At 38.1% G+C, this 24,053-nt stretch overlaps 1 protein-coding gene across 2 annotated transcripts in view; it reads left to right on the top strand.

Moving 5' to 3' along the window:
• INTS4 (integrator complex subunit 4) overlaps positions 1 to 24,053 on the top strand; it is a 108,646-nt gene that overhangs the window by 50,245 nt on the left and 34,348 nt on the right. For both annotated transcript variants that reach the window (XR_004382146.1, XM_032852984.1), the window contains exons 7-11: positions 54 to 142; positions 1,343 to 1,463; positions 8,903 to 8,974; positions 10,710 to 10,884; positions 17,263 to 17,468. Coding sequence is in view for 1 of the 2 variants with exons in the window: in XM_032852984.1 (XP_032708875.1) it covers positions 54 to 142; positions 1,343 to 1,463; positions 8,903 to 8,974; positions 10,710 to 10,884; positions 17,263 to 17,468 (663 nt within the window). In the remaining variant the exon portion in view is untranslated. The remainder of the gene's footprint in view (positions 1 to 53; positions 143 to 1,342; positions 1,464 to 8,902; positions 8,975 to 10,709; positions 10,885 to 17,262; positions 17,469 to 24,053) is intronic.

Here is a 24,053-nt window from a genome sequence, read left to right on the forward strand (position 1 = left end):
ACATCACCTGGGAGGACACAGATCTAACAGACTTGTGGAATTCTTATTTGCAGGCCTGTAAATTGCTGTCTGATGACTATGAACAAGTGCGCAGCGCTGCAGTCCAACTTATCTGGGTTGTCAGTCAGCTCTATCCTGAAAGGTCAGTGTGGGTGTAAGCCAGCTTTTGTTCATTGCTAAGCCATTCTTCTCCCATCATGCAAAAAGCCCTCCTCCAGAAAAGGAATGTTGGTTCGATTTTTAGAAAGCATTGTGGAATAGGGGGGGAAGTACAGATCCTGATAAGCAGGATGCTTGGTCCTTCTTTTTCAGCTCTGCTGTGAACTTTCTGTGTACTCTGGGAAAGATACTTCCTCTCTGGGCCCCAGCCTCCTCATCTATAAGTGAAGAGATTGGATTGTCTTTCTCAAGTGTTATCTAACAACCCCCCAACACACCCTTTTTTTAGTCTTCAAAATTGTTTGGGGCCCATTTTAGTAAATAGAAATGCCCGATAAAGATACTAGGTGAGTTTGAGAATAATGATCCCTTATGCAGTGTTTTCCTCATTAAAAATGTTTTTGTGGGGGGCGCCTGGGTGGCTCAGTCGTTGGGCGTCTGCCTTCAACTCAGGTCATGATCCTGGGGTCCTGGGACCGAGCCCTGCATCGGGGTCCTGGGACCAAGCCCCGCATCGGGCTTCCTGCTCAGCGGGAAGTCTGCTTCTCCCTCTCCCACTCCCCCTGCTTGTGTTCCCTCTCTCCCTGTGTCTCTCTCTGTCAAATAAATAAATAAAATCTTAAAAAAAAATGTTTTTGTGGTAATTAAATCATTTTCACAATGATTCTTTGAAGTAGAAAGACAAATATTATTTTATAGAAGAGATCTTTCTATAAGAAAAAGAAGTGATTCTTTTCCTCTGCATTAAACTGCCTTCTAAAATTGGAAAACCAGAATGAGTTAATAACCTATAAATTCCCCCTCCCAAAAAAAAAGAAAAAGAAAAAAGAAAAGACTAATTGGAAATTGCCTCTTATAGGATCAGATTTGCAAGTATGTTTTGTATTGTTTTATTCTATGGTTTACCATTTTGACCGCAATACAATTATAGGAGAGAATAAACTTAAAGATTTAAAATACTCTGTGATACCTAGTTTTTGGTATCATTGCAAACCTTTTAACCTTTGGTGGGTTAAACACTTTTTTTCAAGACACTGAAAATTTGCACTCTCGGATTTGAATTACTCCATTGTCATTTTGTGTGTGTGTGTGTGCATGCCAGTTTTCACTGGTCATTCTCAGTTTATTGAACTTGCAGCTTTAGGCTCATGTTTTGCCTTTTGTGGTTTTTCTTTTAATTTAGCATTGTCCCAATTCCTTCTTCTAATGAAGAAATTCGCTTAGTTGATGATGCGTTTGGAAAAATTTGTCACATGGTCAGTGATGGCTCCTGGGTGGTTCGAGTTCAGGCTGCAAAGCTATTGGTAAGTTATGCTTTCTTTAATGAACACATTGCCTGTTACACTTGTATAAATATTTTGAGAAACTACAGATAGGGACAGGTATAACACACTTTTAGAAACCTTAGTATTTCTGAAAATAAAAAGAAATGGCTCACTTTCCCATGGAGAAGTAGTCTTTTAGACTAGAAAGACTTTTAAAGATAAGCCTGTTTAATCTTGTTAGTATAAGAGACAGTCAATGCCTAAAGAAAAAGGAAAATAATAATAAAAATAGTTGCTTTACTAAGCACCAATTATGGCCTAGGTAGTTTGTTCTCAGGCCATTTATATTATCTCATTTACTCTTTGTAGTAACCAGCAAGATAACTGCTTTTAAAAGATTTTACTAATTTTTTGACAGACAGAGATCACAAGTAGGCAGAGGGGAAGGGAAGCAGGCTCCCCGCTGAGCAGAGAGCTCTATGTGGGGCTCGATCCCAGGACCCTGGGATCATGACCTGAGCTGAAGGCAGAACCTTTAACCCACTGAGCCACCCAGGCATCCTGATAATTGCTTTTATTGCCATTTTTCAGGTGGGAAAACTAAGGCTCAGAGATCTTAAGTAAATGATTCAACTTATACTGATACAAAGTTGTAGAATGTGTTTTAGATCCTAATCTCCTGACTTTTAGCTTGCTTCTTTCCTCTGTTTTGCCTTTGGTGATTCATGGTACCTTTGTTTAAATTAAAAAAAAAAAAAAAAGTTTAACTTTTCAGAGATAAACTGTTTTATAAAAGAAAAAGTATTGGTGTATTACTACTCACCCCTATTTTATAACTGTGTTATCTTGGACATATCACTTGATCTAGTCTCGGTTTCCTCATCTGTTAAGCTGTTTGTAATATTACCTCATGTTTACCTCATAGGGTTGTCATGATGCCCGGATGTGTTACTAAGTATGGAAATACTTATAAAGTACTAGACTTTGTAATTATAGGAGATGGTTATAGTATGTAAATGTATACACACATACACACACACACACATATGTGTTTATAAAAAGGTATATAAATGTCATAGCAAGAAAATCTAAGATTCTTTTTGGATACTTCCCTTTTGAGGGCCCCCAGCTCTGCTAGTCTTGGTAACATTTTTGGCTAAATACTTTGAATCTAATTGTATGGACACAGATCCAGTGATAGGCCCACTCCCAAGACCAGTATTTATAGGGTAACTGCTAAAACTTGTGTGGATTATTTTCATGGAATAATAAATTTGGGTGATTTCAGTATTTGCTGCTTATAGATCATTTTGCTTGTCTGTAATAAAATACAGAGTTAAGCAAGCCTGTTGTTACTGACTTTAGTTTTGAATTTACTCCTTTTTTGGAAAGATTTTATTTATTTGTCAGAGATAGAGCGGTAGGCAGAGGGAGAAGCAGGCTCCCAGCTAAGCAAGTTGCCCCATGCCAGACTCACTCCTGGGACCCTGGGATAATGACCTGAGCTGAAGGCAGATGTTTAACTAGCTGAGCCACCCAAGTGTCCCTGAATTCACATTTTATTTATTTATTTATTAATGATTTTATCTATTTGTCAGAGAGAGCACAAGCAGGGGAAGCAGCAGGCAGAGAGAGAAGCAGACTCCCTGCCGAGCAAGGAGCCCCATGCGGGAGTCCATCCCAGGACCCTGGGATCATGACCTGAGCCAAAGGCAGACATTCAACCAACTGAGCCACTCAGGCGTCCCTGAATTCACATTTTAAAGCTTTTGGTTGGTGAATATTGAAAAATTCAGAACAATTCAATCATTCATCAAATTCTTTCATTCAACATTTATTGAGCATCTGTAGTGTCCTGTATGTGTATTTGTGAGGGGATGTTTTAGAGGGATAATTCAGTGATACATCTTTATCTGAGTTGGCAGTTTAGAAGAGTAATTCTTGTTTTTTTTTTGTTGTTGTTGTTGTTGTTTTTAAAGATTTTTATTTTTTTATTTGACAGAGAGAGATCACAAGCAGGCAGAGAGAGAGGAAGGGAAACAGGCTCCCTGCTGAGCAGAGAGCCCGATGCGGGGCTCAATCCCAGGACCCTGGGACCATGACCTGAGCCGAAGGCAGAGGCTTAAACCACTGAGCCACCCAGGTGCCCCTAGAAGAGTAATTCTTAAGGCAGGATCCTTCACAATTTTCATTTTTGTACTCCACAGGATCTGAAATTTATCTATGTAAAGCTATATGAATAATGAATTACAATGGTGAGTTGAAAGGGTTTCCACTTAGATGACTTTAACTTGAGTCAGGTGCTTTCTGTTTTAAATTCAGTGATTTGATCCAAATAGCTCCAAATTATATAAGTAATTAGGTTTGTATTTCAAAAATAATTAACAATTTAATCTTACTGATAACAATCATTGTTACTATTTTTTTTTTTTTAAGATTTTATTTACTTGACAGAGATCACAAGTAGGCAGAGGCAGACAGAGAGAGAGGAAGGGAAGCAGGCTCTCCACCGAGCAGAGAGTCCAATGTGGGGCTCAATACCAGGACGCCGGGATCATGACCTGAGCCAAAAACAGCTTTAACCCACTGAGCCACCCAGGCGCCCCTCATTGTTACTATTGATAGAGTCCCTAGCCTGCCAAGCTAGGCACTTTTAGTTATATGCACATATTTAGACATATATACCCTCATAAACACTCAGTTTTTGCAAATAATTTTGATTTCTTTTAAATTCTTGGAGGTAGGTGTTCCATTATTCATTTTATAAGTAACAAAATAAGGTTTAGGAAAGTGATGTAACTTATCAGAGGCTACATAGATAGTAAATGACCCTTCATGGTCTAAAACCCATGTGGATTCTCTTCCTAGTGATGGTCCAGTTACACATTGAGAACTGTGGTTGTACTGTTAATGCCCTGATTTACTAGTTCCACTGTGTAAACAGAGGTAAACTCCCCCACTCCAACCCTTGAGTAGATAAAACTGTCATCAGATAAATTGCATATAGTTTTCAGAACACATGTTCATCAAGTCAACAAACACTGAGCATAGTCTCTGTCTTCAAAAGAGTTGATAGTCTAGTAAGTTGACATAAGCAATCCGTTAATTACATTTCCTGCTACTCCAAGGAAAGGGCACCTAACATAGTGAAAGAAAGCTTCGTGGAGAAGGTGATTTCTAAACTGAGTTTGGAAGGGTAAATATAAGTTAACTAGGTAAATAAGTTGGGAAGGAGAAATATAAGCAGAGATACAGAAGGAGTACAATTATCATGCATGCTAATTTACTAAACTACAATATCATATAATATAAGCAGTTAATACTTGTTGGTTTGGGGGTGGATAATGTTGAACGTGGGGGATGTGCAACAAGATAAAACTCGAGAGGAAAGCAGAAGCCAGGTTCTTCAAGAACTTAAATGGAACGATAAGTCTTTAAATTTAAGTCCATCTTGTACAAAAAATCAATAGTCTCTATTCTCCTTGGCTTCTAGCAGGATGAAAAATTTCAGATGTAGCTTGTTTCAGAAAATTCAAAACCATGTGAAAGGTGGGTTTTCAGTTATCCATAACTTTCCTGCTGAGGCAAAGAAAGTTGATTGCCAGGTATGCAGGTCCATGGGACAATTTAGAATACAGCTTTACTGTGAAATTGATCATGGTAATTGGTATTCTATCTAGAATATAGTCCTTAGTTCAGTGATTTCTTCTTAAGATGTTTAATTTCTCTTTTCAATAAGGGTTAAACCTTTTTTTATAAGACTGTAGAAGTGTTTGACCTTAAAAATGATAATATTTTCAGATAGGTTGTAGGTTGTTATGTCCATAGCCATAAGAGCTAGTCTTTCCCAGCATACATGCAGATGTCTTAGTGGCAGTTTTATATCTCACATGGTAGCTCTTTTTTGAGGGGTGGGGTAGGGTTTACTTTTCTTTGTCACCTAACTGGGTAGAAGCTAGAGGCTAGTGCATAGACTTAAGTTATTGTTGAGCAGCTATGACTGAACAGTTTTGTTCTAAAAGCAGGTTCAACACACTTGTTTATTAAATATTATATCATGGTTTTCTTGGTGTTACAAATACAGGTTGTTAAGTAGTAGTAATAGTACAGTTGGAGAGATCTTACTGGAATGTATTTGTTTTGGTTAAAGTAGACAATGGGGCACCTGAGTGGCTTAGTGGGTTAAAAGCCTCTGCCTTCGGCTCAGGTCATGATCTCAGGGTCCTGGGATCGAGTCCCTCATCAGGCTCTGTGCTCAGCAGGGAGCCTGCTTCCCCCTCTCTCTCTGCCTGCCTCCCTGCCTACTTGTGATGTCTCTCTGTCAAATAAATAAAATCTTCAAAAAAAAAAAAAAGTAGACAAGAATGTAGATGTTTTTCTGATTTGTGGGTTGTACTTCATGATGAATTCATCTTTTTGGTCCACATCTGCTCTTCTAGCACTTTCACGAATGTGGCATCATTTATCCAGTTGAAAACCCAGAGGCATTTGGGAATTCTTTCTGTGTCCCATATCCGGTGAATCATCAACTCTTAACAGTTCGACCTTCTTGTCAGCTCTGGAATTGCTCCCTTCCCTATTTCTACTGGGTTTGTACTAGTTTAGGTCTCAACATTTTTCAAGCGGATTTTTATGTTATAGGGCTCTTGGTAATTATGGACTAAAATGGAAAGCTTTACATATTCTCAGGTAACACAGGAGATTTGTTGCAAATAATGATATGTAATTTTTTGAGGCTAGAATTTGGATAATACCCTTTCTTTGCTACTGTGTTGGGAGACAGCTCAGCTAAAGGCACTGGAGAGGGCCCTTGAGACTAGGGATTTTGAGTAGTTCACTGTGATGTCATTAAAACTTCATTCTTGGGGCACCTGGCTGGCTCAGCCAATAGAGCACATGGCTCTTGATCTCAAGGTTGTGAGTTCAAGCCCCATGCTGGACGTAGAGCTTACTTAAAAAACAATACAAAACAGAAACTTAATTCTTTTTTAAGAAAAAAGTGCCCCCTAAAAAGCCAACTGTTTTTTTTTTTTTAATTTTAATTTTTTTTTTTAACATATAATGTATTATTAGCCCCAGGGATACAGGTCTTTGAATCGCCAGGTTTACACACTTCGTAGCACATACCTTCCCCAATGTCCACAACCCAACTACCCTCTCCCTACCCACCCACCCCCACCCCCCCACCCCACTCCCCGGCAACCCTCAGTTTGTTTTGTGAGATTAAGAGTCTCTTATGGTTTGTCTCCCTCCCGATCCCACTTGTTTCATTTATTCTTTTTCTACCCCACAAACCCCCCAGATTGCCTCTCAACTTCCTCATATCAGGGAGATCATATGATAATTGTCTTTCTCTGATTGACTTATTTTGTAAAAAGCCAACTGTTAATGCTGGTGGTGAAATTAAAGAGAAAGTTGAGGAGATCTTGAAAATTTAGAGTTCTTATTCATAAAATTGATGTTTGAATTAAAAACATGAATGTTAGATTTGATATTGATCAGATCTATTTAACAAAGAAGGCAATCAATGGTACCATGTAGAAATAAGAAAAAGTAGATTTGAAACTACTTAAGTGAAAATAGTACAACAGTTGCTCTCCTGGAGTTGTAGAAAAGGTATTAACTTGGGTAAGGCTATTCCCATAGAACATGTGAGTTTCTGTGGGAAAAGTGATTGGAGAAGTTTGATCCTCTATAAGAATTTCCATATTTACTAACTTAGGAATTAGAGAAAGGTGCCAGTATATTCTTGAAGATTATCTAAGACCTGCTCTAATAGCCTGCCAAACTGTGTCTCTGATTCATTTTGATTTCCTTCTGGTCCATTAGCCACATAGCTGCTAAGATGATGCTTATGAGGTGTAAATCTGTGTTTTTCCCTTGTTTGAAATGAGCAAGTTACCAAATCTCTCAGCCTCAATTTCTCATCTAAGAAATGAGGATAATTTGGAGTGCCAGGCTGGCTCACTTGGTAGTGAATGTGACTCTTGATCTCAGTGTTGTGTTTGAGCCCCACGTAGGCAGAGAGATTACCTAAAAAAAAGGAAAATAAAATCAGGATAATTTATATTCTTCAGGGGATTATTAGAAATAAATTTTTAGGGGCACCTGGGTGGTTCAGTGGGTTGATCCTCTGCCTTCGGTTCAGGTCATGATCTCAGGGTCCTGGGATCAAGCCCTGCATCGGGCTCTCTGCTCAGCAGGGAGCCTGCTTCTCCCTCTCTCTCTCTGCCTGCCTCTCTGCCTATTTGTGATCTCTCTCTGTCAAATAAACAAATAATATCTTTTAAAAAAAAGTTTAAGGGGCGCCTGGGTGGCTCAGTGGGTTAAGCCTCTGCCTTTGGCTTGGGTCATGATCCCAGGGTCCTGGGATTGAGCCCCGCGTCGGACTCTCTGCTCTGCGGAGAGCCTGCTTCCTCCTCTCTCTCTGCCTGCCTCTCTGCCTACTTGTGATCTCTCTGTCAAATAAATAAATAAAATCTTTAAAAAAAAAAAGTTTAAAAAAAAAGAAATTTTTAAAGTATGAGTAAAATACTTTGTACACTATTGAGCTCCTTATTGAGAAAAGATTATCTGGTTATTCAGAATTATAGCAAACTCCTTCCATAACAAACATGACAAAGGGTCATAACAAAGGCCCTTTATGATCTGATCCCTAACCATCCTGCTTCATTTTTGGCTCCTCTGTCCTGCCTCCCATTCATAGAGCCACTTGATGTTTCCTGCATGACATTCTCTCTTTATGCATTTGCACTTGTGATTACCAGTTCCCCTGTTTCCTCTTTACACTGCTTGTTTTCTGAGTTTCCCATATGCGTTTGTTTCTATGTGTATTGTAACATTTTATACCATCATACGGTTATCTATTTACTTGTCAGTTTCTCTCACTAGTCTGTGAGGTCATTAGGTGTGGAATTGATGTCTTTCTTTTGTATTGCTATTCCTGGTAACTGTAGGCATATAACTGAGTGGCAGCTAAATAAATATCTATTTAATTGAATGAGTGACTGAATGAACAAATGAATGGAAAAACTAGAATGAAAGGGAATGCAGAGACTGTGGAGAGTAGCAGTTGAGGCAAAGGATTCGGGAAACTTGGTTTATAGCCCACCTCTGTAAATTATACTTCTTATGACTTCAAATGAGTCACTTAATCTTTTTATGCCTTTTTTTTTTTTCAACTTTCTTTTCTTTTTTTTCCCCCAATATATAAAATGGGACTAATAGTAGTATTTACTTCATAGGAGAACTAAATTAATATATGTATAAACAGTGTATGACATAGTAAGCTCTATTTAGCTGCTAGCTGCTGCTGCTAATGTTTTTATTATTTTGCTGATGATTCAGAACCTGTAAGCATCTTTACTGTCAAGAAATGTTATCTTTATGCATTTAAGTTGGCTGCAAACTTTGAATTTTAAGATAAGATTCAGACCTTAAAAGTTGTTTAATTTGCTCTTGATTCTTTGTTTTTACAGGGCTCAATGGAACAAGTCAGTTCTCATTTCTTGGAGCAGACACTGGACAAGAAGCTCATGTCTGATCTTAGGGTAACTTGAATTCTTTGTTATTCAGACTGGGTTTCTGTAACTAATATCAGCTATCTGCAAGCTGTGTTGATTTAATTTTGCAGCCTAGATATTTATCAAGTAAATGTTGGGTGACTAGACTATACTTTAGCATAAAATCTTAGTAACTTGAACCAAATTACAAGTTATTTCATTAAATTTTAAATTATTTTAATGTAATACTTTGCACAGGTTGTGTTTTACAAAGAGGTAAGATTAACTTCCTGTTTGTTAGAAACTACAAAGATGTGTTCTTGTTTTGTGAGACTGTATGACTGACAGGTCAGGACTCCTTTTCTACAGCAGTTTCCCTGAAAGAGTGAGTAAATTCTTTCTCTGAACAGTAACAAAGCACTGGATACCTTTCAGCCTTAACCATGTTCTCTGATGTAATTGTCAGGACTAAATATGAGTCAATATTGTCATTATCTTAATCTTTAAATTATAAACATGATAATAAAGAGATCAGAATCTTTGACAAATAGAAGGAAAGCAAACAATTTACCCATATTCCCACTACTCTAGGACTCCTGTCATTTTGGTATATTTCTCTCCAGCTCTTATGCATATTTAAACACTGAATCATTGTATTCAGATAATTTAATAGTCTACTTTTATGTTTATCACTATATCATATGCTTTTTTTAATATAGTCAACTTTATACTTAGCATTTTTACTGATTATGTAATATATTAAGTAGATGTGACAATTTTTTAGCCCTATCTTATGCATTTAGATTCTTCCATTTTTCTACCATTATAAAGGAATATCATCTTCATGCATATTAGATCTTTTCTTCTTTTAAGTCATTCCATAAGATAAGTTTCTAGGAGTGGTTGAGGAGTTTCTGTCTATGCTTAATGAAACATTGCCATATGGATTTCCTGAAGGGTGTTGCCTTCATTTGAGGTTGGTGATTAAGTGTTCTTTGTATATGCTGGAGTAGAAATGTAAAAAAACAGCATGCTCTTGGTAAATGGGGAAGGATGGATTATGCAGGGGTTTCTAAGATACATCACAAGGTACAAACTTTACTACTGGGTCTGGCCCACATCTTTGTAGGTTTGGGTACTATATTTCATCAGTGCCTTTGAGATACTCAGCCATAAGGATGTGGACTCACACCAGGAAGGTTCATAAGAGGCTGATATATAAAGCAGAATGGCAGTTTATTCATGATGAGATCCATATCGTCGATTGGACTGGATATTTACTTTAGCTGACCAGTATATTCCCTCTTTGGCATTCTAGGCAGAAAGTGAATTTACCAGAAGGTTGCATGGTGAGTGCAGTGTTGCTCAAATAGAACACAGTGTTTCCAAATTCAAACTCACTTCTGTTGGGACTAAAAAAAAATTCTTTTCTAGGGCCAGTTTATTATCAACCCAGGATGGTGTTAGAGGGACACTGCTATTATTTACCCCTCTGGTTCTCCCTTTCCTGTGTTCTGTACACAGTGAAAAACATAACCACTTACCCGATCAACACATTCTTTTGCTATCTTTAATAAGATTACATCCGCTGTGACAGACCTGTGAACCTTTGGTCTTTCTTGACATTCAGATTGCATTTCTTTGTTCTGATTGATTGAGTACTTTTTATTTTTTTTAATGTGGCTGCCAGAGAACAGTCATATTTCCTACCATGTTCTCAGAATACATCTTACCATTCCCTCATGAGCTTCCTGCAAGTGCTAATTGTCATTGTCCTATACAGAGAAAACGCACTGCACATGAACGTGCCAAGGAGCTTTACAGCTCAGGAGAGTTTTCCAGTGGCAGAAAGTGGGGAGATGATGCTCCCAAGGAAGAAATAGATACAGGAGCTGTGAACTTGATTGAGTCAGGAGCTTGTGGAGCCTTTGTTCATGGATTGGAAGATGAGATGTATGGTAAGTATGACTGCATCATAACTGTGCTGTTTACTGAGTGCCTGCCATGGATCAGGCGTTACACTGGTTAGTGTACATGTAGGGTCTCATTTAGTCTTCACAGTCACTAAATTTAATTTTAAAAGCAGAAGTGACGGGGTACCTGGGTGGCTCAGTGGGTTAAAGCCTCTGCCTTCGGTTCATGGTCCTGGAGTCCTGGGATCGAGCCCCACATCAGGTTCTATGCTTAGCAGGGAGCCTGCTTCCTCCTGTCTCTCTGCCTGCCTCTCTGCCTACTTGTGATCTTTGTCTGTCAAATAAATAAATAAAATCTTTTTAAAAAATTAAAAAAAAAAAATAAAAACAGAAGTGAGGCCCATGTGGTATATAATACAGTGGTTAAGAGCAGGACTTTGGGTTCAGTCAATCTAGGTTTCCAGTATTTCTATAAAACAAGGTTAATAATTAGTGTTTCTGAATTGTGAGAATTAAACGAGATTATATGTGCACAAAATACTTGGCATAATACATGACCCATTTGGGGCATCTGGGAGGCTCAGTGGGCTAAGCCTCTGCCTTTGGCTCAGGTCATGATCTCAGGGCCCTGGGATCAAGCCCCACATCGGGCTCTCTGCTCAGCAGGGAGCATGCTTCCTCCTCTCTCTCTGCCTGCCTCTCTGCCCACTTGTGATCTCTGTCTGTCAAATAAATCTTTAAAAGAAATACATGACCCATTTATAATAAGCACTTAATAATTGGTAATAAAAATTGATATTACTGATATTGATAACAATAACTTGTTATCGGTCACCCAGCTAGTAAGAGACAGAAGCAAGATTTAAACCAGGTATATCTGACCTCAAAGCCTTTATTATTTTGACTAATGCAGATTTTCTTTCACCTTCATTTTTTTTTTTTAATATTTTATTTATTTATTTTAGAGAGAGAGTGTGCAAGAGTGGGGAGGGACAGAGAGGGAGGGATGGGGGAGGGAAGAGAATCTCAAGCAGACTGCACTGAGCATGGAGTCCAATGCAGGGCTTAGTCTCAAAGCCCTGAGATGAAATCAAGAGTCTGATGCTCAATCAACTGAGCCACCCAGGTGCCTCTCACCTTCATTTTTGAAAGATATTTTCACTGGAAATTGAACTCCAGTTTAATAAGGTGGGGTTTTGTGTGTGTGTGTGTGTGTGTGTGTCCCACCCTGCCATGTTATAAAGATGTTCCATAATTTTCCTGTTTGCACTCTTTCTGTTGAAAAGTCTGCTGCCATTTTTTATATTTGTTGTTTACATGATGTGTCTTTCTCTAGTTGCTTTTTTAAAATTTAAATTCAAGTTAGTTAACTATAATATATTTTTTAGAATATATTATTAATATATTAAGTATATTAATGTATTATATACTAATTAATAATAATATAATAATACTATATATTAAGTATATTAATATATTATTAGTTTCATTTTAGTGATTCATGAGTCCTATTACACCCAGCGCTCATTACATCAAGTGCCTTCCTTAATGCTCATCACCCAATTACCCCATCCCTCCTCCCACCTCCCCTCCAACAATCCTCATTTCCCTATAGTCAAGAGTTTCTTATGGTTTGCCTTCCTCTCTGTTTTCATCTTATTTTTCCTTCCTTTCCCCTGTGTTCATCAGTTTTGTTTCTTAAAGTCCACATATGAGTGAAATCATTTGGTATTTGTGTTTCTCTGACTGAGTTATTTTGTTTAGCATAATACTCTCTAGTTCCATCCATGTTGTTGCTAATGACAGTGGTCCATTCTTTTTGATGGCTGACTAATATTCCACTGTATGCATATACTGCATCTTCTTTATCCATCTCTAGTTGCTTTTAGGATTTTTCTCTTTGTCATCAGTTTTAAGCAGTTTAACTGTGATGTGTCTTGGTGACATTTCTTCATATTTCTTATGCTTGAGGTTTGTTGCTTCTTAGATTTGTGGGTTTATAGTTTTCATTACATTGGAAAATCTTTGGCTGTTACTTCTTCATATATTTTGTGGTCTCATGTTTCTTTGGTGACTCCAGACACACATATATTAGACTACTGAGGTTGTCCTGGAACTCACTGATGCTCCATCCCCCCTACTTTTTTAAGAGAAGTAGTGGGGGGAGGGACAAAGGAAGAGAGAGAATCTTAAGCAGGCTCCATGCCCAGTGTAGAGCCCAATACGGGGCTTGATTCCACAACCCTGAGATCATGACCTGAGTAGAAGTCAAGAGTCAGATGCTTAACCAACTAAGCCATCCAGCTGCCCCTCCATCCTGATTTTTTTTCTTTTTTCTTGTTCCTTTTGGATAATATGTATTGCTATGTCTTGGGAGTTCATTAATCTTTTCTTCAGCCATGTGTATTCTGATTTTAATCTCATCCAGTGTATTTTTCATCTCCGACCTTATAGTTTTCATTCATACAAATTCAATTAGAATTTGGGTTTGTTTAGTATCTCTCATGTATCTGCTTAATCTCCTTGATCTTTCCTTTAACTTTGTCAGCAGAGAATGCATTTACAATAACTATCCTAATGTTTTTGTCTATTAAATCTTTGTGTGATTTCTGTGTTTGTTTTGATTGATTGATTTTTCTCCTTATTGTGTATATTTTCCTACTTCTGTGCATAGCTAGCAATTTTCTATTGGATGCCAGCCATTGTGAATTTTACTTTGTTGGGTAATGAACATTGTTATAGTCCTATATTCTTGAGCTTAGTTCTGGGATGCATTTATTTCAGGTCTTATTTTTAAGCTTTGTTAAGAGGAACTGAAGCAGCACTTAGTCTAGGGCTCATTTTACTCCCAACTCAAACAGGTTGTCCTGGAACAAGTCTTCTTGTAGAACAAGTCTACAAGAAGCAGTTGTAGACTATTTATGAGCTTTGGAGATTGTTCCCTCTAGCCCTGCTTAGTGGTTCTTTCTCAGACCTCAATTTCTTAACAGATCAGGACTCAGCTGATGACTTGAGGAGGACCCTCTGCCCATCTCCAAAGTGCTCCCTGTGTGGTACCCTCTGTTTTGGTACTTTGCCTTATGAACTCTGTCCACATTGGCCTTTCCAGACTCCTAGCTCTATCTTCTCAATGCAGGGAGACCTGGAACCTGGAAAAGCTTCCCAGATAATAAACTTGTATAATTCTGGAGCTTACCTAATTTATTTCCTCCCTCTCAGGGATCATTACCCTTTATTATCTGATGTCCAGTGTGTTGAATACTGTTGTTTCTGTTTTTTATTTCTGTTTTTAGTTGTTTTAGATAGATAAATCCTGTAGAAAGAAGTTCTGCAAAGCTCTTGTAATTTCTGTTATATCTATCTGTCTCACATAAAGAATGTCATTGTTTTGAGGTTATTGACTACAGCCATCTCATTTTCAGTAATTGTAACAGATCGGGAGAGATAATGTTGATTGTTCAAATTTTGTAGTAAATTTATATCAGAGGATTAGAACTCAGGTCTTTAAAATGCCTGTAAAAAATCACCTCAGAGTAGAACTTCTTAGAAGGGCAAGAATTACTTTTGAAAGATCATTTTCTTTTACAAGATATAAGAATTGGGTTTCCTTCTCTAATTAGGTATAAGGTTTTCAGTGTACAGGTGTCTTCCCCACTTCCTTAAAGTTCTCTTTATGCCACTTTGCTTTCATGAAAAAAACCTACATTAGTACCCGTTTTTGTTAACCAAAAGAAATCCAAAAGGAGTTTTGTTTTTATGAAAAAAGTCATTACCATACCCATATAAGTCTTTTCTAAAAGTGAGGTGACACAAAGTGAACTTTTGGAAAGTGGGGGATACTCTGCTTTACATCATTTACACTCTGCTTTACATTGTTTCACCTAAATGAAAGGTTTCATTGTTTCACTCTTTTTCTGGATAATGGGGGAAACTTGTATAGAGAAATTAGTTAAAGCAGCCTCTCCTTTTTTGTTTTCTGTGAACTGGATACATGAATTACACTTTAAATGGTATTTCATAATAAAGAAGTCATTATTAATACCCATTATATCCTAAGACAAGTAACTGGAGCCTATTTTATTTAGTTTCTGCTAGCATTTTTACTTTATTTAATTTTACAAATTGAATTTCATCACTATTAATATTTATGTTATTTAGTTCTACATAAGTTTGTCACTAAGGTTTTTTTTTTTTTTTTTTTAAAGATTTATTTATTTATTTATTTATTTAGAGAGAATGAGTGGGGGAGGGAGAGTGGGAAGGAGAGAATCTCAAGCAGACACTGCACTGAGCACGGAACCCAACGTGGGGCTCAATCTCATGACCCTGCGATCATGACCTGAGTGGAAACCGAGAGTCAGACACTTAACTGTCACTAAGGTTTAACTTAACTTTGGGACTTAACTTTGGAAAGCAAATATATCATAACCAGTATCAGTTATGCTGGCTTTCTAATTTTATCATATTTCTAAAATTCTGGGTGAATTAGGGACATGCTGCTGGGAATGAAACAGTGCCTTATTTCATTAGCTATGGACTCTAGATTATACATTCTTTTAGTCCTCTAGAAGGGAGGCCTTCTTCCTTTCTTTTGGCTTAGCAACTCCCTTAGGTATTGTTTTAGAGGTCACTTGTTCCAGAACGTTGCCTCTGATCCAACTTAGTGGGCTACATAACGCTTTTGCATTTTCTTATACTCCCTGTGCTTTTTACTGTACTGCTCATCAATCACTTTGTAATCCAGTTAACTATTCTTGTCTGTAGGCACTGGGAGGCCGTCTCTTTCTTGTTCACCCTTGTGTCTTCAGTACTAAGCACAAAGCCAGGATTTGAATGCACATGTTAAGGCAACAGAGGATTTTTTTTTTTTTTCCTTCTCTTTAGCATAGCTGATTCCTTTTCCTCTGCCCTGGACCCTTAAAGAGACTGTAATACATTTTCAACATTCCAAAGAGTCCAGTAGAAATTGTTGATTTTCCAGACTACACATACAAAGAGCAACACAAAAGTTTCTTTGTTTCTGCTTAGAATTGTATCCCCTCATGTCCACACTGATTATCTGCTGATGATCAGGAGTGTCTCTGTGATTCACTTTGTGGACTTGCAAGAGTTACGCATGATTTAGTGTGGTGTAATGGGTAAAGCCCTAGGCAGAGGACCCAGCATTTAACACATTTGGCCCATTTCTGGCTTTCTTTGTAATTATTAGCAATCTCATGTTTAAATTACCTTATTATGAAGTGTAGCAAATCTTTCGGTTCTGATGAAGGGAAGAATTCATTGCTACCAAGAAAAATCCGAGTCATCTTGCTTTAATGTAGTAACTCTGCTTTTAAAGTGTCTATAAAACCTTTCTTACACACACAAAAAATTATATTTGTGAGTTTTAACCACAACTTGAGGAGTTCTTTCTTTTTTAAAACTGTACGTTTTGTTGCAGAACCATGTGGGAACCTTTGGAGCAGAACAAGCATGTATGGAAATCTTGTGAGCATAGTCTGTAGCTTACTTACCTCTTATCTTTGTATCAAGGCTCTTAGCTTTTTCCTAAGGCTCTTAGCAAGGCTGTTAGCTCTGGGCATGTAGTATGCATTCAGGAAGTATTACTAGTGAATGAATGAAGGGCTTCCTGGAATCAGTGGCTTTACTGTTATGTGTTCAGGGCATACAGGGAGGTAGAAGACATGCCTCTGTTTTCATGGTGCTTATAAGATCCATACCTGTGCTGTAGCTAAGATCTCCTGAGCTTTTAACATACCCCAGCCTCTAACTACTCTGTAAGGAAATGAGTATTATCTCTGTTTAAGGTGAAAAAATTGAGGTGCTAGGAAGTAAAGTTACTTATTCAAGATCACCCTTCAAGTTAGTGGAGGAATTACTCTTCACAATTTACTGTAAGACCTTTATCATTCCAAAGCATGTATCCTTAACCACTACATGATGGTAGTCTAGAATCAGCAGACCTGGGTACTAGTCTTATCTCTGCTCTCACTCATTTTAAGGCAAGTTAATTCACTTTGCTGAATCTTATCTCTAAGATGAGAACATGATATCTAGTCTGTTTTAATCTTAATTATTTAAAAATTGCTTTTTGAAAAAAGTACTGAGTGGAGAACGGTGGTTGTTGTACTGAGGTAAACAAGAACTTAGTTTTCAAGGTGCAGTTACTGAAGACAGACATGTGACTTGATCACGTCTGCATGTCAGGATCTAAACCTCAGTCCCCGTGACACCAAAGTCCTTGTTCTGAGATCAGTGTGAAGGTGGTAGCTGAGTCTGTGGGCATGGAGGAGATCTCCCAGAGAGAGTTTGTTAATGGAGAGGAGTAGAGAGTTAAAGATAAACCAGAAAGAGAAGGAATCCTTGGATTTGTCCCATGGCTCATAACCTAATGCACAGCTTTATTTGTCCCCTTTTGTCTAGAGGTCCGCATTGCTGCCGTGGAGGCTCTCTGCATGCTGGCCCAGTCTTCACCCTCTTTTGCGGAGAAGTGCCTTGATTTCCTGGTTGACATGTTTAATGATGAAATCGAGGAAGTACGTCTGCAGTCCATACACACCATGAGAAAAATCTCCAACAATATCACTCTCCGAGAGGATCAGCTTGACACTGTCCTGGCTGTGTTAGAGGTGAGTCTTCATAGTTTGTTACTCATTTCTTCATCGGTACCTGTGGAGAGCCACTTTATCTGTAAACCGGGCACTATGGGGCGCCTGGGTGCTGTAGTCTGTTGGACGTACTACTCTTGGTTCCGGCTTAGGTTGTGATCTCAGGGTTGTGGGCTCGAGCCCCATGTCAGGCTCCACACTCAGCACTGAGTCTGCTTGAGACTCTCCCTCTCGTTCTGCCCCTACCTCCCCCGCCCCCATGCATGCTCTGTCTTTCTCTCTCTCTCTCTCAAATAAATAAGTAGTCTTTAACCCAGGCGTTGTTCTGGGTACTGGTGATGCAGTAGTATATGGGCAGTGTAGTTCAGCCTTCTCATCACACAACTCCAAGGTAGAGGAGACTTGCTGTTAAACAGGAAACTCAAAGAAAGCTTAGCATTGCTGTCATCAGGAAAAGACAGGGTTCCCTGCGGTAAGGTTGTGAGATGGGGAAGGAAGAAGGAATACTGTAGTGGACACTTGGAGGAGGAGTGAGATTGGTAAGGCCCTTTCTTAGGAAGAAATGGCACTGATGGTAGGGTGGAAGGGCACCAGAGGGAACAGTGTCTATGGATCCAGAGGTAAGAGTGGGTATGATGCATTTAAGGAATTAAAAGGAGGGGCCCAGTTGTTAAGCATCTACCTTCGGCTCAGGTCATGATCCCAGGGTCCTGGGATCAAGCCCCCCCATGGGTCTCCCTGCTTGACGGGAAGCCTGCTTCTCCCTCTCCCACTCCCCCTGCTTGTGTTTCCTCTCTCACTCTTATCAAATAAATAAATAAAATCTTAAAAAAAAAGGAATTAAAGGAATTCACTGTAATAACAGTGTGGAGCTGAAGTGTTGGAGGAAAAGTGGTTATAGATAAGGCAGGGGCTAAATAATGAAGAATTCTTTTTAGCCTTTGATTTTGTTTAATGCTTCTAGTTAATCTTAGGATGTTATAGCAGGAACAGATCTTAGGGAATCAACTCATTCAACCCTGGAGTTTTACAGAGAAGAAAGTAATTTGTTTGAGGTCACACTGTTGGTAAGTGGCTCTGCCAAGATATAAACACAGATTTGCCTCCCAAGCTGTACAACTCGATGTGGCTCTTGAATTATTTTTTTAAAGTATCTGGATTTTATTTGTGAGTCCTGATGTTTTTCAGAATATTAATAAATGAGATTTGGCCTCTGGGTTTCTTTGTTATTTCAGTTTGGTTTTGGTTTTTCAGATATTGTGAAAGAGATAGTTATTGGGTGTTTTAGTCATTATTACAGATTTCTGCTCCATACTCAAAAAACAGATTGGGTGCCCTGATTTTGAAGTTCCCCATCAGTTTTCTCAGCTGCTTAGCACTTCTGATAAGATTTTTCCTGAATTATAAGTCTGTGTTTATAATTTTTCACTCATTTTTTCCTAAGAAGATAAGTTTGCATTTTGTGCATTATTTTCCTTGGGTGGGCTCTCTACCCTAGCCCCGCCTTTCCTTTTTTGAATTCTTTCCCACCATTCCTCATCTTGAACTTGATACTGGAGTCACTCCCCTAATCATCATGCTTTTCCTCACCATTTTTCTTTCACTCTGTTTTTCCCCTCTGCCTGCAAAAACTGCCACTTTTCACCTCGTAGACTTCTGCTTATTCTCAGATCTCTATTAGGCAGTGTGTTCCCTAAGTAACTCCACCCCAAGTGGGTTAAGTAGCACTCCTCTGTCTTCCTGTGTCACCCTGTGTCTAGTGTTAATTAGGATGTTTTTGACAATTTAATTCTTTATTTCACAAGACTGAGAGCTTTGCACGATCCTGGCTTCTTTCATTTTTTTATTTCTAGTGCCTTATAGTGTCTGAAACTGCTAGATGCTCGGGAAATGTTTGCTAAATATCTGAGCTGTGTTCCAAGCTGTGTTTTGATGTATTGATTGTTCACAGAGCCATAAGCATACTTATGCATTTCTTACTATAGTTTTCCTATTTTATCATTAATAGCAGGTTTTGTCTCAACTCCCTCTCCCTGATGTGAGTATGAGCTACCTAAGGAGAGTGACCTTGTTGTACCATTTACCATATTCCTTTCAGGGTTTGATGTGGTAACTTTACAGAGTGGATGCTTCGTAAACATGTCCTAAAACAAATCTGCATGGTCAACTGCATAACTAGGAATTTCTTAAGGAACGTAGTCAAAATTGTTCTCTTATTACTTTGAATATTGTTTTTTCGATACCACCTATCAGTGGTGGTGATTTGTTCATACAGGAAACATTTTATCTGATGGGTAAGTTGACAACATGCAAAACCAGACAGAGCTGAATCGAACTGTCAGTCCTTGTCTTTGGTCCCTGATCTTTTTACCTGAGTTTTTGTTTGTTTGTTGTTTATTTGTTAGTATTTATTGACCACCTTTTGTGTGCCAGGCACTATGCCAGTGAGCAGAAACCATGGCGCTGCTCTCATGGACCTTACAATTTAGGTATGAGCAAGATAGACAGATATGACACAAATGAAGGTCTAATAATTAGCTGAGGCGTGCATGGCAAAAAGGAGTGAGGTCCCATGGGCTTCTCTCATGGAAGCACTTAGTCTTTGGGAGCTAAGGGGGTGTAACAATCAGGGACAGCTTCTAAAGCTGATCTCTGAAAAAGGAATTAGACCCTGACTTGGTAGGAAGAGTTGGGAGTATGGGGTGTAAGAATATACTAGGCAGAGGAGCAGCAAGTTTAGAAATGATGGTAGGTGGAAGAAGGCATGGCATAGTGGAGGGACCAACGGAGGGCCCGGCTGTAACAAAGAGCTAGTGTGAGGGAAGAGTTAGGCTGGAGCGGTGCATGGGACCAGCTCCTGCAGAGCTTTGCAAATCCTGTTAAGGGAAGAGCACCTGAAAGTTATTCAGGGTACCCTATCAGCTTTGTGACTTTGGACAAATTATTAATTCTCTCTGGTACTTGGTTTTCTCATGTATAAAGTGAGGATAATTCCACATATTCATATGTTTCTTATAAGAATGGAAAGAGAATTCATGTAAAATGCTTAGCATGGTAGTAGTTCGTAATATTGATTAAGTCAATCAGGAAATATTTACTTTTTTTTTTTTTTTTTTTTTGCAGAGCCAGGTTCTGTGCTAGTTTCTGAGGATGTGAAAGTTGACAGTACTAGCTGTTACCTCTGAGTCACTCACAGTTTCATAGAGAAAGCAGGGAGCAGTATAAGCCAGTAATTACAAGATAATATTAAAAGTAAGCTAAGGAATGACATTCTAGCCACAGCACTAGCATGTGGCCACAGGTGTAGGCTGGGAGGGCAGAAATGGCACAGCATGGACAGGGATGTTGAGAAGTGCACGTGACTCTGAGGGAGAAGTGAGCCGAGAGTGGATTGTGAAGGACCTTGCATGCGTGCCCGGGAGCCTGAGCTTTGTTGAAGAGGTGTGGGGAAGCCAACCGAGGTTCCTAAACCGAGCAACAACATGGTCAGATGTGTTTGTTAAGGTGCTGGCGCCAGTAACTATACAGAGTGAAGAACTGAGAGACCTGCAGGCTGAAAGAGGGTTCCCGGAGAATAAAGAAGGCATGTCTCCAACCTAGCTTTGGAGAAGTCTCTGAATCTTAGGTTTTGCTCTGTGGATGCATATGCATCCTTTAAAATTTTTAGTTTGATTTCTTATGTATTAAGTAAAACTAAATTTTCTATAAAATTAGAAAAATTTAAATTTTAAAATATTTTCAAATATAAAATTAAAAAATTTTAAATTAAAAAAGTATTCTGTAAAACTTTTAGGAGAAAATATTTGTGACCTTGGTTGGATTAGACAAAAATTTCTTACGCCACCAAAAACTTAATCCATAAGAGAAATAACTAGATAAATTGGACTTTATCAAAATTTAAAAGCTCTTCAAAAAGATACTTTTAGGTAATTACAAAGACAGCACAATAATGTAAATGTATCTAATGCCATAGAACAGTACACTTAAAATGTACATTGACTTAAAATGGTAAACATTATGTTGTATGTATTTTACCACAATTCAGAGAGAGAATTGGATCAAATCAAATGTATATAATGCCTTTAATGTATAAACTGTACAAAAAAGGTGGGATGGACTTAGATACAGAAACATGCATAGAGGAAAGGTGATGTGAAGACATGGAGAGGAGAGAATGCCATCTACAAGCCAAGGAATGCCAAGGCTACCAGAAGCTGGGAGAGGCCTGGTCTCAATTCTCCTTCATAGCCTCAGAAGGAAGCAGCCCTGCTTATATCTTGATTCTGGACTTAGGCCTCCCGAATGGAGACAATAAATTTCTGTTTTTCTTTCTTTCTTCCTTCTTTAGATTTTATCTTTTTATCTGAGAGAGAGAGAGCACTAACAGTGCAGAGGGACAGTGGGAGAAAGAGAAGCCGACTCTCCATTGAGCAGGGAGCCCAACATGGGGCTCCATCCCAGGACCCTGAGATCATGACCTGAGCCAAAGGCAGACAGTTAATCTGGTTGAGCCACCCATGTGCCCGAAATTTCTGTTTTTCTAAGTCAAAGGAAAAAAAAACATGTTTTTGAAAAGACATACCACAGACTGGGAAAAAATACTTGCAAAACATGTATCTGATAAAGAATATATGAAGATTTCTCAAAATTCAGTCATAAGACAAATCACCTGATTAGAAAATCAGCAGAAGATTTGAATGGTACTTAAGGAAAGAAAATAAGCAGTGCAAATAATAAACAAGTGAAGCATACTTAACATCATTAGTCATTAGGGAAATGCAAATTAAAACCACACCTATTAGAGGTATTACAACACCACACCATTAGAATGCCTAACCAGAAACCAAAGAAATGTTGACAGTGTCAAGTGCTGTGAGGACAGGGAAATCTGGCACTCTCATCCACTGCTGATGGGAATGCAAAATGATAGATTTGGAAGTTTTTTATAAAATTAAATGTAAATTTACCTTGATACTACATTCCCACTCTAAAGCATTTCCTAAAGTGGATTGAAAATTTTATGTTCACACAAATGCCGGTATGCAAATATTTATTGTGGCTTTATTTACAATATTTCTAAACTAAACACAAATCCTTGATTTGGTGAATGGGTAAATAAACCAGGTACATCTGTACAATGCAGTATTAGTAATAAAAAGGAACAGGTTGCTGATACATGTAACAACACAGGTGAATCTCACATGCATTATGCTAGGTGAAAGAAGCAGCATACTCTGTGATTCCATTTCTGTGACCTTTTGGGAAAGACGAAACTGTACCAGAAAAATACATCAGTGGTTGCCGGAGACTGTGGGTGAGGGCTAGACTACAAGGGGACACTACAGAAGAGTTTGGTGATAGGAGTGTTTTATATCTTGATGGAGGTGGTAGTCATGTAACTATATGGATTTGTTAAACTTGTGGAAGTGTTCACTGAGAAGGATGAATTTTACAGAATGAAAACTCTGTATCAGTAAACCTGACTTAAAACAATGCTTTGGCGATCTCATTTCCACTAAAAGGTACCAAAATTCCTGAGAGAAATGGCTGATTCCAGGTCTAGTGCAGGAAATGTAACAAGATGAGCTTGTACTACCTTATCATACAGAAAGCAGTTATTAGCTATCAAAGACCTCTAGGATCATATCAGAAAGACCCAGGAGACACATCATTAAGGGTTATAACACATCATTAAGAACTGTTAACTGCAAGTATGTTTAAATGCATGATTTTGTAATGATATTTAAACAAAACACTGCATTAGTCATCTTTGGAAGATGTTTAGTAATCAGCTTCTTATTTTAGAAACTGGTAAATTAAAGAATCAAGCATTAATCCTTCTTTTTCCCATTTGAACTATCAGTCCCAAACTGAACTTCATGATAACCAGCTAGTTGATAAGGGGAAGTTTCTCTTCTTAGAAGTATTCTAGTTAATAAATTAAAGAATGATAGATAGGATTTGTACATCATTGTTTTACAACTTCATTGAATTCGTAGATCTAGGCAGTGATCACCAGTGGTTACTAACTTCACAAAAGAGAAACAGACATCATATAGTTCCTGAGAGAAGTATACCGTACCCCTGTGAGATGGTCTTACAAAATAAATTGAACGTGAATCTGATCAAGCTTCTAAATCTTAACTATCATAGCAGGATATACAGAGAAGAAATTATACGGGGAGAGTGTGAGATATACAGTGATTTTACATATTAAAAGATGCTTAAGGAACATATTGCCACATTGCTATGTGTGGACCTTAATTGGTTCCTGACTAGAACAAACTTTTTGAGTCAGAGGAATTTGAGTACTCATTGGATAGTTGATATTAAGCAGTTATTACAGTTTTAGGCAGGATATGGGTTTTGTGATTTTTAAAAATAAGGAATCATCTTAAAATATATTTATGGAAATATTTACCAACGAAATGCTGTGATTTCTCTGACTGACTTCAAAATAATCTAGTTGTGCGGAGTGGGTAAAAGTTTAGATCAAACATGATTGGCTATGAGTTAATTGTTGAAACTGAGGAATTTATTAATTCTACTTTGTATATATTTCAAAACATCTGTATAAAAAAGTTTTAAAAAACTGACAACAAATGC

Source organism: Lontra canadensis, unplaced genomic scaffold (assembly GCF_010015895.1).
Source record: "Lontra canadensis isolate GAN:19392208 unplaced genomic scaffold, GSC_riverotter_1.0 scaffold7, whole genome shotgun sequence".
Lineage (NCBI taxonomy): Eukaryota > Metazoa > Chordata > Mammalia > Carnivora > Mustelidae > Lontra > Lontra canadensis.